The 16,418-nt window shown below is 36.7% G+C and overlaps 1 protein-coding gene across 3 annotated transcripts in view; it reads left to right on the plus strand.

The window, feature by feature from the left end:
- The window catches only part of VPS37A (VPS37A subunit of ESCRT-I), a 38,925-nt gene that overhangs the window by 21,001 nt on the left and 1,506 nt on the right, over positions 1 to 16,418 (plus strand). For 2 of the 3 annotated variants that reach the window (XM_079909514.1, XM_079909515.1), the window contains exons 5-11: positions 5,340 to 5,565; positions 7,024 to 7,094; positions 9,657 to 9,784; positions 9,865 to 9,923; positions 10,002 to 10,070; positions 13,670 to 13,813; positions 15,581 to 15,661. In XM_079909514.1, coding sequence (XP_079765640.1) covers positions 5,340 to 5,565; positions 7,024 to 7,094; positions 9,657 to 9,784; positions 9,865 to 9,923; positions 10,002 to 10,070; positions 13,670 to 13,813; positions 15,581 to 15,661 — 778 coding nt within the window. The remainder of the gene's footprint in view (positions 1 to 5,339; positions 5,566 to 7,023; positions 7,095 to 9,656; positions 9,785 to 9,864; positions 9,924 to 10,001; positions 10,071 to 13,669; positions 13,814 to 15,580; positions 15,662 to 16,418) is intronic. The other variant, XM_079909516.1, reaches the window with a different exon arrangement.

Genomic DNA, 16,418 nt, shown 5'->3' on the forward strand with positions numbered 1-16,418 from the left:
TAGGTATAATTGACATGTAACGTGTACAACAGAATGATCAATAGTAATTTATATTACAAAATGATCACCATGATAAGTCTAGTTAACACCCATCGCCATACATAGTTACAAAATTTTTTCTTGTGATGAGAATGTTTAAGATTTACTCTTAGCAGCTTTCAAATATGTAGTATAGTATTATTAACCATAATGATGCTGTATATTACCTCCCCATGACTTACTTATTTTATAACTGAAAGTCTGTACCTTTTGACCATGTTCACACATTTTGCCTACTGCTGCCCATCACCTGCCTCTGGCAAACACCAATCTCTTTTCTGTATTTATGAACTCAGTGTTTTTTGTTTTTGTTTTTCATTTTTAAATTCTACACATAAATGAGAGCATATGGTATTTGCCTTTCTCTGTCTGACATATTTCACATAGCATAATACCCTCAGGGTACATCCATATTGTTTTGAATGGCAAGATTTTCTTTGTTTTTATGGCTGAATAATATTTCAGTGTATATAGACACCACCTTTTCTTTAATCATCTACTGATGGACACTAGGTTGTTTCCATCTCTTGTCTATTGTAAATAATGCTGCAATGAACATAGGGGAGCAGACATCTTTTCGAGTTAGTGTCTTCATTTTCTTCACATAAATACCCAGAAGTGGAATTGCTGGAGCATATGGTAGTTCTGTTTTGACGAGCCTCCATCCTGTTTTCCATAGTGGCTGTACCAATTTACATTTCTACCAGCAGTGTACAAGCATTCACTTTTCTCCATAGTCTCACCAATGCTTGGTATTTCTTATCTTTTTGATAATAGTCATTCCAACAAGTTTGATAGTTAGTAATCTAATTATCAAAGAATTAGCATCTTTTCTTGTACCTGTTGGCCATCTGTATGTCTTCTTTGGAAAAATGTCTATTCAGATTCCCATTTTTAAATCAGATTATTTGTTTTTTTGCTGTTGAGTTGTATGGGTTCTTTATATATTTTGGATATTAATCCCTTGTCAGATAGATGGTTTGCAAATATTTTCTCCCATTCCGTAGGTTACGTTTTCATTTTGTTGATGGTTTCCTTTGCTGTGCAGAAGCTTTTTAGTTTGATGTAGTCCCATTTGTTTAGTTTTGTAAGTGAGGTATTAAAGTCCCCTATTTTTTAAAAAAATAAATGTATGTATGTATTTATTTCTGGCCACATTGGGTCTTTGTTGCAGTGTGTGGGCTTCTCATTGCAGTGGCTTCTGTTGCGGAGCGCGGGCTCTAGGCACGCAGGCTTCAGTAGTTGCGGCATGTGGGCTCTAGAGCACAGGCTCAGTAGTTGTGGCGCACAGGCCTAGTTGCTCCTCGGCATGTGAGATCTTTCCGGATCAGGGATCGAACCCATGTCCCCTGCACTGGCAGGCAGATTCTTAACCACTGCACCACCAGGGAAGTCCCAAGTCCCCTATTCTTATTTTATTGCTCTCTATTTATCCTTTTAGGTCTGTTTATATTTGCTTTGTATATTTAGGTGCTCCTCTCTTGGGTGCATAAATATTTATAATTGTTATATCCTGTTGTTGGATTGACCCCTTTACCATTATGTAGCGCTCTTCTTTGTCTCTTATTACAGTCTTTGTTTTAAAGTCTGTTTTGTCTGATATAAGTATAGCTACCCCAGCTTTCTTTTGGTTTCTATTTGCATGTAATATCAGCATAAAGAAGTCCCTTTAACATTTCTTGTAAGGTCGGTTTAGTGGTGATAACTCCTTTAGCTTTTGCTTGTCTGGAAAACTCTACCTCTGCTTCAATTCTGAATGAGAACTTTGCTATGTAGAGTATTCTTGAAAGTGTTTTTCTTTTGGTACTCTAAAAATGTCATTCCCCTGCCTTCTGGCCTGCAAAGTTTCAGCTGAAAAATCTGCTGGTAGTTTTATGGGGGTTCCCTTGTACTTAACAAGTTGTTTTTCTCTTGCTGCTTTTAAGATCCTTGCCTTGTCTTTAACTTTTGACATTTTAATTAAAATGTGTCTTGGGGCTCCCCTGGTGGCACAGTGGTTAAGAGTCCACCTGCCGATGCAGGGGACACAGGTTCGTGCCCTGGTCTGGGAGGATCCCACATGCCGCAGAGCGGCTGGGCCCGTGAGCCATGGCCACTGAGCCTGCGCGTCCGGAGCCTGTGCTCCGCAATGGGAGAGGCCATGACAGTGAGAGGCCCACGTGTCGCAAAAAAAAAAAAATGTGTCTTGGTTCATCTTGTTTGGGACTTCCTGGCTTTCCTGGGTCTGGATGCCAGTTTCCTTCCCTAGGTTAGAGAAGTTTTCAGCCATTATTTCTTCAGATAAGTTTTCTGCCCCTTTCTCTGTTTTCTTCTCTTGCTGGTACCCCTGTAATACAAACCATAAGTTCCTTAAGCTATCTTCACTTTTTTCCCTTTTTTTTCTCTGCTCTGATTTTGTGAGTTCCACTGCTCTGTCTTGAGTTCACTGATCATTTCTTCTGGCTGATGACTGTGACATCCTTTGTTTACTGATATGGCAGGAAATATTCCATTTCTCACTCTGCTTCATCCAGTCTGCTATTGAATCCCTCTATAGTATATTTTTCAGTTCAGTTGTTGTATTCTCCAGCTTTGCTTCTTTCTTGTATTTTCTTTCTCTTTGTTGAGGTTCTTTCTATGTTCAGGGAGCATTTTTATGACCTTTACTCTGAACTCTTTATCAGGTAAATTATGTATCTTCATTTCATTTCATTAAGGTTTTTTTTTCTGAGATTTTATCCTGTACTTTTATTTGGAACATATTTCTTTGTTTCTTCTTTTTGCTTGACTCTGTGTAAGATAAAACAGTTACCTCTCCCAGTTTTGAGGACGGGACAAGGAGATGAACCTTATCATTCAACCTTACCCTGGCTCTTGACTGTCTCTCAAGCCTTTGTGATTGTCCAAGCAACCTATTATTTTTTTAATAGCTCCCAGGAATTAAGGGTGTGTCAAGACCTGTCATTGCCCCACAGGGGAGGATATCCATACCTAGATTTAGGCTGATTGGAAGCAAGACCCTCAGGCGGCAGCTTTTAATGTATGCAAATATATGCAGTTCTGTGGGACCACAAGCTTATTAAGTCCTGCTAGCCACCTGAGCCAGGTGATGAGAATGAAAACATGGTGTCCATTGGCCTCTGTTCCCTGAAGGCACTTCCGTAGGCCTTCACATGCATGGATTCCAAGCCTGAAGCCCACCCCTCAGACTGAAGCTTCAGGATAAGCAAATAGGCCTGTTTCACATTAAGACTGTGGGTGTGTTTAAGTGTGCTATCTGCAGTGCCCTGGTGTGGTAGCCTGCCAAGAACTGTCTACAACTGTTACAGTCTCATGGGACCCAGGAATGTCAGCCCCCCTGGCCACCAGAGCCAGGTAAGTAAGGGGCATTCCCTGGTTGGCAGCCACAAAAACCAGAGCACCAAATACAAAACTGGGACACCAAACACACGTAAGATCTCCCCTGCAAGACGTGCTGGCGTTCCGGAACATGCAGAGGAGAGCACAAAGATAGTAGAGCCCGCCCTCCGGGAGTCTTTGGAAGGATTACATTCAGTCCTTAGAGTTGTGTTTAATTAGAAGCCTGCCCCTCAGGCTATAGCTATGATAATAAGCTAATAGGCCTCTTTCAGCAGAAAGACTGAGCTCCTGTTGTCTCATGCTGTTCCCCTGGGGGGTAGCTGATTAAGAACTTGTTCTCCATTTCTGTGAGTGTGAGCCCCGCTGGCTGTCAGATTCAGACAATGTTGTGTCCTCTGGTTGCCACTGCAAAAACAAGGGTATAAGCTCCTTTCTCTAAGATACTGGTGAGCTGGAGTGAGGCAGAGGGAGAGTGCGGAGATGACGTCCACTGGCCTCCATTCCCTGAGAGCATCTCCGTGGGTGCCTCGATGTCAAAGCCCCTGGACAAGCACATAGGCCTCTTTCACAGAAAGACTGGGGGTTGCTTCTGTCTGCTGTCTATGCAGTGTCCTGGGGGGTCATAGTCTACCAAGAACCTTCTCTCTGATGGTTACAATCCTGAGGGACCCAGGAACATTAGCCTGCCTGGCATCCAGAGTCAAGCAATCAAGGGATGTTCCTTGGGCAGGAGCTGCAGAAACCAGAGCACCAGATGCATATAGGAGCTCCCTCTGGGTGGTACTGGGTCTCTGGAGCACAGCAGATGGGAAACAAGATGTCGCCCACCAGCCACCATCCCCAGAAAGTATCCCAGCGGACCCCTAGATGTGTGTTAAGTTAGATGCCTGCTGCCTGGAGCTGATGCTTTAAGATTGGCAAGTGAGCCTCTTTCACATTAAGTCAGGTCCTCTTCTGCATTTGGCCCTGAGGCAGGGGAGTCCAAGAGTACGAGCCCTGTAAGAATTGTTTCTTAGTTCGCGTCTCGGGGACATGAGCTCTTTTGGCCTTCAGAGCTCGATGTTTTGGGGGCTTGTCGCTCAGGTTCAAACTCAACCCTTAACTCCCCAGGGAAAAGCTCTGGGTTTTGAGTTTTCTCCAGCTTGTGGGTTGTCCTGCTGAGGGTGGGGTTGATGGTGAGATTGTGTCTCAGCTTCTCCTACCAGCTTAGATGTCATTTTCTTCTTGTTTGCCCAACGTGTAGGAGCTGCTCAGCTAGTTTTTAGGGTTTTTTTCAGAGGAAATTGTTCCCTGTGTAGCTGTTGATTCAGTATTTCTGTGGGAGAAGGTGAATTCAGGATCTTCCTATGTCACCATCTTGATCCAGAACCCAATATTTATTACCTTGCAAAAATAAATTATTTTCTGATTATATCTTGAGTACATACTGCTGTGCCGCTTTTTCTAATATATACATAGTTTTTATATGCATCTTTTTTATGTTTTAACATTTTTAGCAGCTCATCTATATATTTAATTTTTCTTTGAAATTTTCCAGAAAAGCAGTCTTGACTTGCAGTCAGATTTTGCCAGATATAATGAAAGCTACGAATTTATTCAAGCTACACTTGAATACATTTCCTGGACTTAAATGTTCTCCATTTCTTCTATGAAGATACTCATTGATGCCAACAGAAAGGCCATATTTGAGTTTTGAGCATTCTGTTCATTTCCAGTGTGACCAGTTGAATTGTATATTTTCTAAAACATTTTTCTTTTTCATGGAAAGAAACGAAAATTTTCTCATGAGGGGTGTTCATATTTTATCAATTTATATGATATCTGATTCACTTATATAATTATAATAACTGATGGCACCTGCCATCTGTACTGCATAACCACTGTTATTTAGAACAATTTAGGAATACTTTTACCAACTTACCCCTAAAATCTAACCTCATGTTTTTCGTCTTTCTCTTTAGCCTGTACAGTAAAGCGGGTGGGACGCCTCCTTGTGCTTCTCCGGGTTTTCCATTTCTTCCTCCATATCCCCCACAAGAAGCTACCAGGACTGTCAGTTCTTTATCTGTTGCTGACACTGTTTCTTCTTCAGCGACAAGTCATACAGCAGCCAAACCTGCTGCTCCTTCATTTGGTGTCCTTTCAAATCTGCCACTGCCTGTTCCCACAACAGACACTTCAGCACCGGTTGGTATCAGATGTCTGTAGTTTGTACCCTTGAAATATTGAGTCAACAAACATTATATCTCTCCAGTGTGCCAGCCACCATGGCACAAAAGATAAAAAGATTAAATCACATTTTCAACTTAAGTAACAATTTCAAAGAGGTAACCAGCAAATAATTAAATAATTGTAAGTAGAAGAGATAGTCTAGAGCTATGGCAAAGACACAGTTAAGGGAATAGTCAGTGCTCCCAGGGACCATCGTAGAGCTAGAAAGATAACTTTATAAAAGATGCAATTCTTTTTCTTAAACCACTTTATCCTTGGTGCCTCAAAGCATGCCTGATGCATATAGTAGGTGCTCATTCAAAATGAGGCAGATGAATGAATGGATTCACACTTGGGGCCAAATTTTGATAGATGGTAATGAATTTGCCAGGATGATAAGGGGTCACATAAGGCAATTCTGTGAAGAGGCAACAGCATTGACAAAGATTTGGGAGCATAAACCAGATGGCATATTTGTGAAGCTGCCTGTTATAGAGCCCTCTGGTTGTCATGTAGGACACAGGCAAAGATAAGAGAAGGATCGTATAGGAGAAGCATGTATCAGCTTATGGAGGGTCTCCTCTAGCATACTGAGGACTTTTAATTCAGTGTCTCATTCGTGTAAAAAATTGTGTGTTCTTAAGTTAAGCTGGTATCTGCTGCCATGTGGGACGTTACTGAGGGAGAGACTGTGCATTAAACATATTAAAGGGATTTTAAAACCTTCATTTTTAACCCTTAGTGAATATCACCCATAGTAATACTCAAATATTAAAAAATTATCATAATCAACTTTACTAATTTCAGTGTTTGTAATAATTTAGAATATAGACCCATTAGAATATAGACCCAAGTGGACTTCATTTTTCCAAAACCTTTCATCATTGTATTAATGAATATTATGAACAAATTATAATTAGTATAAATAAAATTACAAGAGAACTTTTCATGGGTCCTTGATTTTAAAATGTCATCTATATTCAAACAATGTATACTCTATTCCTTATCTACCCTACTCTCTCATGGAACTTAGGTAACTATTCAGATTTTTGCCAACTTACTAATTTTTCTATACTTAATGCCTTTCACTTTGAGACAAACATTCATATACATCAATGAAACCCAGAGATAATTCTCCACATATGTCACAGATACACTTAGATTTATTTTACAACCGTATACTTGTCCAAGGGCTAAACACAGGTACTCACGTGATCCCCATTAAAAAAAAAAAAAAGTAACCCTATATGTATGAAGATACACTGAAAAAACAGTGAAGAAAGAAGGGGAGGGTAAGGACAATGTGACGTGCAAAGATTAAGTGTGATAATGAAAACAGTTATGGGACGCAGTACATTAAAAATTACTTTTGTAACCAAATAGGAGCAGTCAAAAAGATGGCTGAAATTTAACACCATTTCACACTCTCTTTAGATAAGCCAAAATGGTTTTGGTTACAAGATGCCTGATATCCCTGATGTATTTCCAGAACTCTCAGAACTAAGGTAAAAAAAACTAGGAGAGTAACATTGGTGTTTGTTGTCTATTTAATTTGTAAATAGAAACCACATCATCATTTTCATATCCATATTAAGTTAAAAAAACCTTTTAAGTCATCACTCTTCCTATATTGTGGTTGTCTTAGTGGGAAAGTTCTATGAATCAGTCGTATGTCTTGTAGGTTATATTTATTGAGTTACTGGTCTGTGAGAAATCCTACAGTTAAAAAAGGTTTAGCTTTATTTGATACAGTGTTTTACAGTCACTTGCAGGAAGTGGTGATGTGTTATTCTCTGCTAATAATTAATGAAGTTTACATGCAGCCACGTACACATTAAAGCAGTCATACACGGAGTAATGCTTGCAGCAACCCGTGAAGGTAGGGGCTGTTATTGTTGCCGTGTTATAGAGCATTCTCCTCCTCCTTTCCTTTCTTCCTTCCCTTTAAAAACATTATTACGAAAACGTCAAAAATACAAAAAGGTGAACCTCTTTGCCATCTTCCAGCTTTTTTCAGAAGTATGGGTATAGGTCAGGATTATTTTAAACCAAATCCCAAATATTCTGTTATTTTTACCTGTAAGTTCTTCACTAAATTTCTCCACCAGGTAAAGACCTTTTCTTTGCCATAATCCCAATCCACATCATCATCGTACCTCACAATATGAATGCTCATTCTTTAATTCTTTGATATTATCTTATTTCCCCAGGGTCTTAATAATTAAATCTTTTGGTTGGTAGTTTATTTGAATCAGGGTTCAAAATAATATCTACCTATTGCATTTGAATACTGTTACCTTTTATAGTTCTTTTAATCATGAACCATTTCTCCCACGTTTATTAATATGTATGTACATATACACACAAACATATACACACATGCATGCATACATATACATACAAATATATACATACACATATAAACACATATAGAGTAAATTATACACATATTATTAAATATTTATGTAAGAAACTGGTTATTTGTCCTATAGAATTTCCCATACCCTGTTGTTGCCTGATTGCATCCTTGTGGTTCCATTGAGGGTGTTCCTCTGTTTCTCATATTTCCTTCTACTGGTGGCTAGATAACAGAGTTTTGATTAGATGTAGGTTCAATTTTTTTTATCAAATCATTACATTGTACACCTTAAACTTAGACAATGTCTCAAGAAAACTGGGGGAAAAAATTTAGGTTTAATTCTTTTGGCAAGAATATTTACATCATAGTTAGTGCATATTTCCTATTACATCACATATGGCAGCAGTGATGTCTGGTTGCCTTATTTTTAGTGACATTAGGATTGAAACAGGTTGAAACACTTGAAATCACTGACTGTGCATTATTTCATTAAGGATTGCAAATGTGATTTCCTACTGCCAGAATTAGCCAGAAGTCTATGAAGACTTTCCTTCATAGAAAAGGAAAGTTTAGTTATATTGAAATATACTTCATACAGAAAGACAAGATGTATGCTTGATTTTTTCCTCTTAATTTATTGATTTTGAGAATAATGAGTTGATGCATAAGCTAGCTGCAAAAGTTCTGATAGGTGAGGTTTTTTTTGTTTTTTTATAGTTGTTTTTGAGTTGTTATAAACTCATAAATTAAAAAAGAAATTTGTGTTTCAGTCCATTTCAAACATTATTCTTTTTGCTGCTTAAACAGTTCTATCTTTAGTCAATAGGAAATTCTGGCAAAACAAAGATGTCATGGGCTCAACATGAACATTTTTTTTTCCCTGACCTGAAGCCAGCCATTTCTCTGAAAGGCACTTGTTCTTTTTCAAAATAACAATATCAGTAGTGATTATTGAAAGCAGGATAAGTTTTTGTTTATTTGTTTTGTTTTTTACACTTCTTTTGTCTTTAGCATATAGCACACCAGAGATGTACAGCCAAATACTATTTTTTAAAGTCTTTTCAGTAAAATTTCTCTGGATGATTATATAACTTAGGGAAAAAAAACAGGTTCATTTATTTCCATTTGCTTTGAATTTTAGAGACTGCTTTTTCTTTTTTAATTTTGTTTTTTAATTATATAATGCATTTATATGGATCTATATGTAGTCAAAACTGAAAGATAGGTTCAGAAAGGTTTCCCTCCCTCCCTATCCCACCCATCCAGTTCCCTCTTTCACTCTCTGGATATGATTTTTGTTCTGGGATTGGCCTTCCACGATTGCTTTTTAAAAACATTTTTATGACTATATGTACACAGACACATATACATGTATCATTTATTGTGACAGCCACATACCTATTAGGTAAATAGGCTCAGAGGTTAAAATTGGTAGGTTATTAGGGCTGTTCATAAACCCTCGTCTTCATAGTCCTGTAGTGACTTGACACTGTACTGTATTTAGAGTGCTTTTTGTTCTATTGTGATTGATGTTTTATTTGCTTTTAAGGTTATAATTTGCCTTCTTCTGTGTCTATATAAAAATATATATGTCAAAAATTATTTAGAACTTTATCAGCTGAGTAAAACTGAAAAATGATGAATATTTATTATGGAAAAAAACTAGATGACTGATATTCATTAACATTTTTTTCTCTTGTGTTTCTAGTGTATCACAACTTACAGATATGAATGACCAAGAGGAGGTATTACTAGAACAGTTTCTGACTTTGCCTCAACTAAAACAAATTATTACTGACAAGGATGACTTAATGAAAAGTATTGAGGAGCTAGCAAGTATGTCTTTCCTTACTTATTAAATTTCCTAAGAAAAATGTGATCCTTACCTAGCAATAAACTAAAAATTTATGTTACAGGAAAAAATCTCCTTTTGGAGCCCAGCTTGGAAGCCAAAAGGCAAACTGTTTTAGATAAGGTGAGTTAGTTATCATTTTTTAAGAAATCCGTACAATTTTAAAATAGAATTAAATAGCATTTTAATTTTCTCTTTTAGTATGAATTACTTACACAAATGAAATCAACTTTTGAAAAGAAGATGCAAAGGCAGCATGAACTTAGCGAGGTAAGATTGTTTAGCTCTTTTCTTTTACCATAAGAATTTTTAATCTTAATGTGCATGTGCCACATTCTTAAATTCATTATTACCAGAAAGCATTTATTAGGTATCTGAGTTTATCTTATCTGTTTATAAGTCATGATAAACAGCTCTAAGTTACGCAGATGAACAGCTGTCAGTTATAAGCCATTGTAAATCAGTTGTGCTCATGCAAGGTCATTTGGTTCCAAAATAGAAAAATATAAAAAGCCCCATAAAGAACTCTTCTGGGAGAGTTATTATAAAGGCAGTTTAACTCTTCTAATAAAAGCTACCAAGAAAAATTTTAATTTTAGACTACTTGTAAGCCTATATACAAGTATCTTAAATGAAAAGTTAGCAAATTGAAAAATATAATATATAAAAAGTATAAAGTATAATTCACCACAAATAATAGATTTTATGCTAGAAATATGTGAAAAATCAAAAACTTCATAAAATTCAACCCATGTTCCTAAAAAAACAAATCTTTAAAAATAAAAAGGGCAAAAATCATTTAAAAAATTAAATGTCAATAACCCAATCATAATATTCTGTTTCCTTTAAAATCAGGAATTCTAGAAGGTAAAGCCAATTTAGTAAAACATAAAATAGAAATAAGACAACAGCAAAAAAAAAAATCATGGTAAAGGAGAATATAAATTTATAATCTTTTGCATTGCACTAAGCTATTTACATATATTGCCCATTATTCCACCCCAAACCCTATGAGGTAGATGTTGTTACTGTTTATCCATTTTGCAGATGAGGAAAGTGAGGCACATGGATATTAAATAACATCCCTGAGGTCATGTAAATAGAAAGTATCAGAGTCAGGAGTCACATGTAAGCAGTCTTCCCTCACTTAACTGGAAAATCTGACAGAGTCAACTAAAATACCTTTAGATGCTTATTAAAGCTTAGTAGATGCTGAAGAAGCTGTTCACAATAATCAGCATCATTCCTTAGACAAACTCTTAGTAAACTAAGATAAAATTAATTCCTTAATTTAATAAGGAAACCAACAGCAAACATCATACCTAATGACTCAACATTTCCAGGATCCCTTTAATGTTAGGAATGAGACAGTGATGCCCCAGTATCACTGCTATTTAACATTGCTTGGGAGGTTCTGGCCACTGTAAGAAGACAAGAAAAGGAAAAGAGGTATAATGTAAAAGAAAAGATGAAACGGTTGTTAACCAAAACCAAACAAGTAAAAATCCTAGCAAATTGAGGTTTTCTTCTAGATATCTCGCAACTACCAGTGCAAAGTGAAGTAGAAGAAAAAAACTCATTTACAATATAAACAAAACTGTAAAAAATTTAGAACTGAACCCAATGAAGTAAGTTAGGAAACTTTACTGAATGACACAAAAGAAGACTTGAAGAAATAGAGTAACAGAATATTCATGGACTGAAAGATACAGTATTATAAAGATTTCATTCTTCCCAAAATAACTTAAAAATCTTCTATACTTCCAATCAAAATCCCAAGAGTATTTTTTTTAATTTAAACAGATTTATTCTAAAGTTCTTCTGAAAAACTAAACAGGTTAAACTAGTCAAGAAGAGCTTGAGCAAAAAGAAACCCTTTCCCAATACCAACATATACTATAAAAACTCTTCATTTAAAACAGTAGAGTAGCCTTGTAGGAAGCAAAAAATAGTTCTATGGAACAGATTCTGCAGTTCAGAAACAGACATATACATGAGTAATTGGTTAGAAAAAAATGAGAATTTAATAAAGGCAGTCCATTTAGAAAAAAGTTAGATCCCTATATCATAGCATACACAGAAGGATACTCTAGATAGAGTAACTATTTAGGTGGAAACCATAAAATTATGAGAGAGAACTATTGCTAGAGTTTTTTTTTTAGGATTATGATGGGAAAATCCTTTCTAAGCATTATGACAATAGGCAGAAGCGTAAAATAAAAAACTGATGATTTAAGCTATATATAAATTTAAACTTTGTATACATTGAAGATCATAAAATCAAAAGTGAAGTAAAGGGGACAAATATTTGGAGCAGATATAACAAATATTAATGCCAATGGTCCATAAAGAAACCTTACATACAGGCAAAGGGAAGAACAGGAAACTCACAAAAGGAGAAATATGAAGGTCCAATAAACATTCTGATATAGCAATTATTCTGACTTCTTGAAATGTTTAAAAAAATCCTTGATTCCTAGGATCGTCTCTATAGATGTGCTCACTCAGAATCTCTGAAGATGATAACTCTTCTATACTCTAAAGTATGGAAACCACTTCACTAGACTGTTGGTGCCATTAGTGCAGGAACCTGTCCTGTTTTTTTCCCCCTGTATACCCAATACCTTGGTCCAGTGCTTGGCACATGGTACATACTCAATAAATATTTAATGAGTAAGTAAATGGAAACATTTGAAAAGATGCTTAACCTTACACTAATAAGCAAAATTACATTGTGTGAGCGAGACTTGTAAGGATAGATAACCAGTGTAGGTAAAGGTGATTAAAAATGGTGTATTTCTATATATACCTGTATGTGATGTATCACAATGAGATACCATCTCACACCCACTAGGATGACTATTAATAAAAACAGTTTTAGTTCCTACATTTAGATCTTTAATCCATTTTGAGTTAAATTTTGTGTATGAGGTAAGGTAAGGGTGCAACTTAATTCTGAACATGGATATCCAGTTTTCCTAGCAATAGTTGTCCAAGACTGTCCTTTCCCGATTGAATGGTCTCGGCACACTTTTGAAAATATTTGGCCATATGTATGAGTGTTTGTTATTTGATTGATCTATATGTCTCTTCTGATTGCCAGTACCATACTATTTTGATTACTGTAGCTTTATAGTAAGTTTTGAAATCAGTAAGTATGAATCCTCCAACTTTGTTCTTCTTTTTCAAGATCGTTTTGACTATTTGGGGGTCTCTTGAGAGTCTCTGAATTTTAGGGTGAATTTTTCTATTTCTGCAAAAAATGCTGTTGACATTTTGATAGGGATTACATAGACTCTGGAGATCACTTTGGGTAGTATTGTCTTAACAGTATTAAGTCTTCTGATCCATGAACACAGGGTGTCTTTCTACTTATTTCTATTTATTTATGTCTTCTTTAATTTCTTTCAGCAATGTTTTGTAGTTTTCGGTGTCCTTCACCACTTTGGTTAAATTTAATCACCTTTGCCATATTCTGTTCATTAGAAGCAGGTCACTAGGTCCAGACCACACTCAAGGGGAGGGGATTATACAAGAGCAGGAATACCAGGAGAGGAGGATCATTGGGGATCATCTTAGAGGGTGCCTACCACAATGATCTGATTCCTAAATTCCCAAGAGAGGACAGTGATCTACCCAGTTTCTCTCACTCAATAGCTTGCAGGCAATGCATTGGTTTCTATTGTGTTAGGTAGCCATCTCATGTCTAAAAGGGTAAGGACTTAGATGGGACCAGATTTCCTCAAAAAGAAGCTTTGTAAGGCACATAATGAATTGCTTCTCCCTACCTCTACCTCTACTCCATTTTCCTTCCCTCTAAGGAGTTTTTCTGAGCATTAGAAACTAATATACTTGATTTTCTTTTTCAGAGCTGTAGTGCGAGTGCCCTACAGGCAAGATTGAAAGTAGCTGCACATGAAGCTGAGGAAGACTCTGATAATATTGCAGAAGATTTCTTGGAGGGAAAAACTGATATAGATGATTTTCTCAGTAGCTTCATGGAAAAGAGAACAGTATGTAATACTCTTCAGTTGAGGACAAGTGACAGCGTAATATCAAATAACTTATGTATATTCATGAGTAAAAAAAACCTTAGCACATTACTGAGCTGGAGTTTTGAGTGCCGTGAGAGGAAACTGAAGAGCCTCTATTGAGAATGATAGCAACATCCTGCTATCACTTTAAACCTGCTTGTTGTGAGTACACAAGCAGGTAAATCACATAATGGTTCTGTTTCAGAAATGATAGTATCTGTATCGTTCTGTAGTAAAGCTAGTAAATTAGCTTAAGTCTAGTCTTAATAGATGTAATATACTCCTGAATAACCTGTTTCACAAGTTGTTTAAAAAGAGAATAACCTATATAGTGTTTTTGTTTGTTTGTTTGTTTGTTTGGCTGTGCCGCACGGCTTGCAGGATCTTAGTTCACTGACCAGGGTTTGAACCCAGGCCACTACTGTGAAAGTGCCGAGTCCTAACAGCTGCACCACCAGGGAATTCCCTATACAGATTTTTAAAATTTTTTTGTTTTTAATATTACTGAGAACATTCTGGGGATAATTTCTGTTCTAGTATTTCCATTTTTTATATATATATATATTTTTTTTTTTTTTTTTTTTTTGTGGTACGCGGGCCTCTCACTGTTGTGGCCTCTCCCGTTGCGGAGCACAGGCTCCGGACGCGCAGGCTCAGTGGCCATGGCTCACGGGCCCAGCCGCTCCGGCATGTGGGATCCTCCCGGAACGGGGCACAAACCTGCGTCCCCTGCATCCGCAGGCAGACTCTCAACCACTGCGCCACCAGGGAAGACCTTCATTATATTTAAAGAAAAAAATTTTAAGTCTGCTTAGCAGTATCTTGTCCTTTGATAGAGTCCTAAATGTTTACCTAATTTCTCTGAAACATCACAGTTTTAAAATAACCTTTTGTTAATAAACGTTATAAAACAGGTGTGCCATATATATATATATATATATATATATATATATATATATATATATATATATGAACTGTTAAGGAAAGTGTGGCAGATTTTATTATCCCTGTTTTCCATGAGAAAATTTGAAGTACAGAGATATTAATGACAATGGTTATAGCATTAGTGAAGCGTCGATTTTGGGTCCATTTTTCTTCGGTACTATTTAACTGTATCTTGAAGTTTTTTTTTGTTTTTGTTTTAATTGATTTATTTTTAGCTGCGTTGGGTCTTCATTGCTGTGCGGAGGCTTTCTCTAGTTGTGGCAAGTGGGGCTACTCTTTGTTGCGGAGCACGGGCTCTAGGCACGCAGGCTTCAGTAGTTGTGGGTCATGGGCTCTAGAGCTCAGGCTCAGTAGTTGTGGTTCACGGGCTTAGTTGCTCCGCGGCACGTGGGATCTTCCCGGACCAGGGCTCAAACCTGTGTCCCCTACATTGGCAGGCGGATTCTTAACCACAGTGCCACCAGGGAAGCCCCGAAGTTTTTATTTGTTAAGCTTCCTGGGTAACAACAGTAGGATTTATTTTCATATTTTTAAAACACAGATATTTGAAATTATATAATCAGAGAACTGGTATAAAGGATCAGAGTGCGTTTTACATTCTGGAAGTTTACAAAGATTATCTTCCAAACAAAATTAAAATTTTTTTCTTTTTGATTCTTAAATTCTGCTCTACCTCAGACATCGACAGTTTAAATAATGTCAACAAGTTAAAAGATTCTTACTTAGAATTCTGTCAAATTTAGCTAGTAGTAGGAAGATTACTGGAGAAGTGACTGGTATTTTAAATAATTTGTCTTCTAGATTTGCCACTGTAGAAGAGCCAAGGAAGAAAAACTTCAACAAGTGATAGCAATGCACAGCCAATTTCATGCTCCACTATAGGTAAATTGTATTCTAGAAGGTTTGAGTCTTCAGGCTATTGCATGGCTATTTTTAATGAAGTGTTCTTACTAGTGTTTGTTCAGCCAGCTTTAAGCATAATACTGTCGTTATAGCTATTGTGCTATATAACATGTAGAATACTTTATATTAAGCATAATATTTTATGCCTAAGCATATAACCAGTAGAAATTGTTTGCATATTTTCTCAGTATGATATTGGCTTAAATGAATTTTTTTTCAGTATTTGATAGCTACTTATGTAGAGTTTAAACTGTAATTAGTTCCTTTCTCTCAGCTGGTGTGGGGAGTATACCATATTAGTTGACATATTCCTCAGTAGTCTCTTTTGTCATTTCTTCCTTTAAAATGAATTTCTGCTCTGTCTCTTTTCCATCTCACATCAGGATTATTCCAATAACTTTCTGACCAGTCCTCTGACTTTAGGGTTTCTCCTTCCTGCTCAGCACTGACAGAATGATCTTCCTAAAATACCACTCTGTGATAACATTTCTCTGCTCCAGGACCTGCAATGAACCCCTAGGGATGAGAAATGCCAAATTTCTCTCGCTTATATTTTAGATCATCCATTTTAATTTTCCATTTTCCCCTTATGTTCTCTCATGTCATGTTGTTTTTTCTACCACCGTATCTTTGTTCATGCTCTCACCTGATCTCAGGACACTCTTCTGTTTTCCTCTCCATCTATCTTGTTTTAGGAATGACCTGGTGGCAAAGACTAGCTCCCACCTCAACAACT

Source organism: Stenella coeruleoalba (assembly GCF_951394435.1).
Source record: "Stenella coeruleoalba genome assembly, chromosome: 21".
In the NCBI taxonomy this organism is placed as follows: domain Eukaryota; kingdom Metazoa; phylum Chordata; class Mammalia; order Artiodactyla; family Delphinidae; genus Stenella; species Stenella coeruleoalba.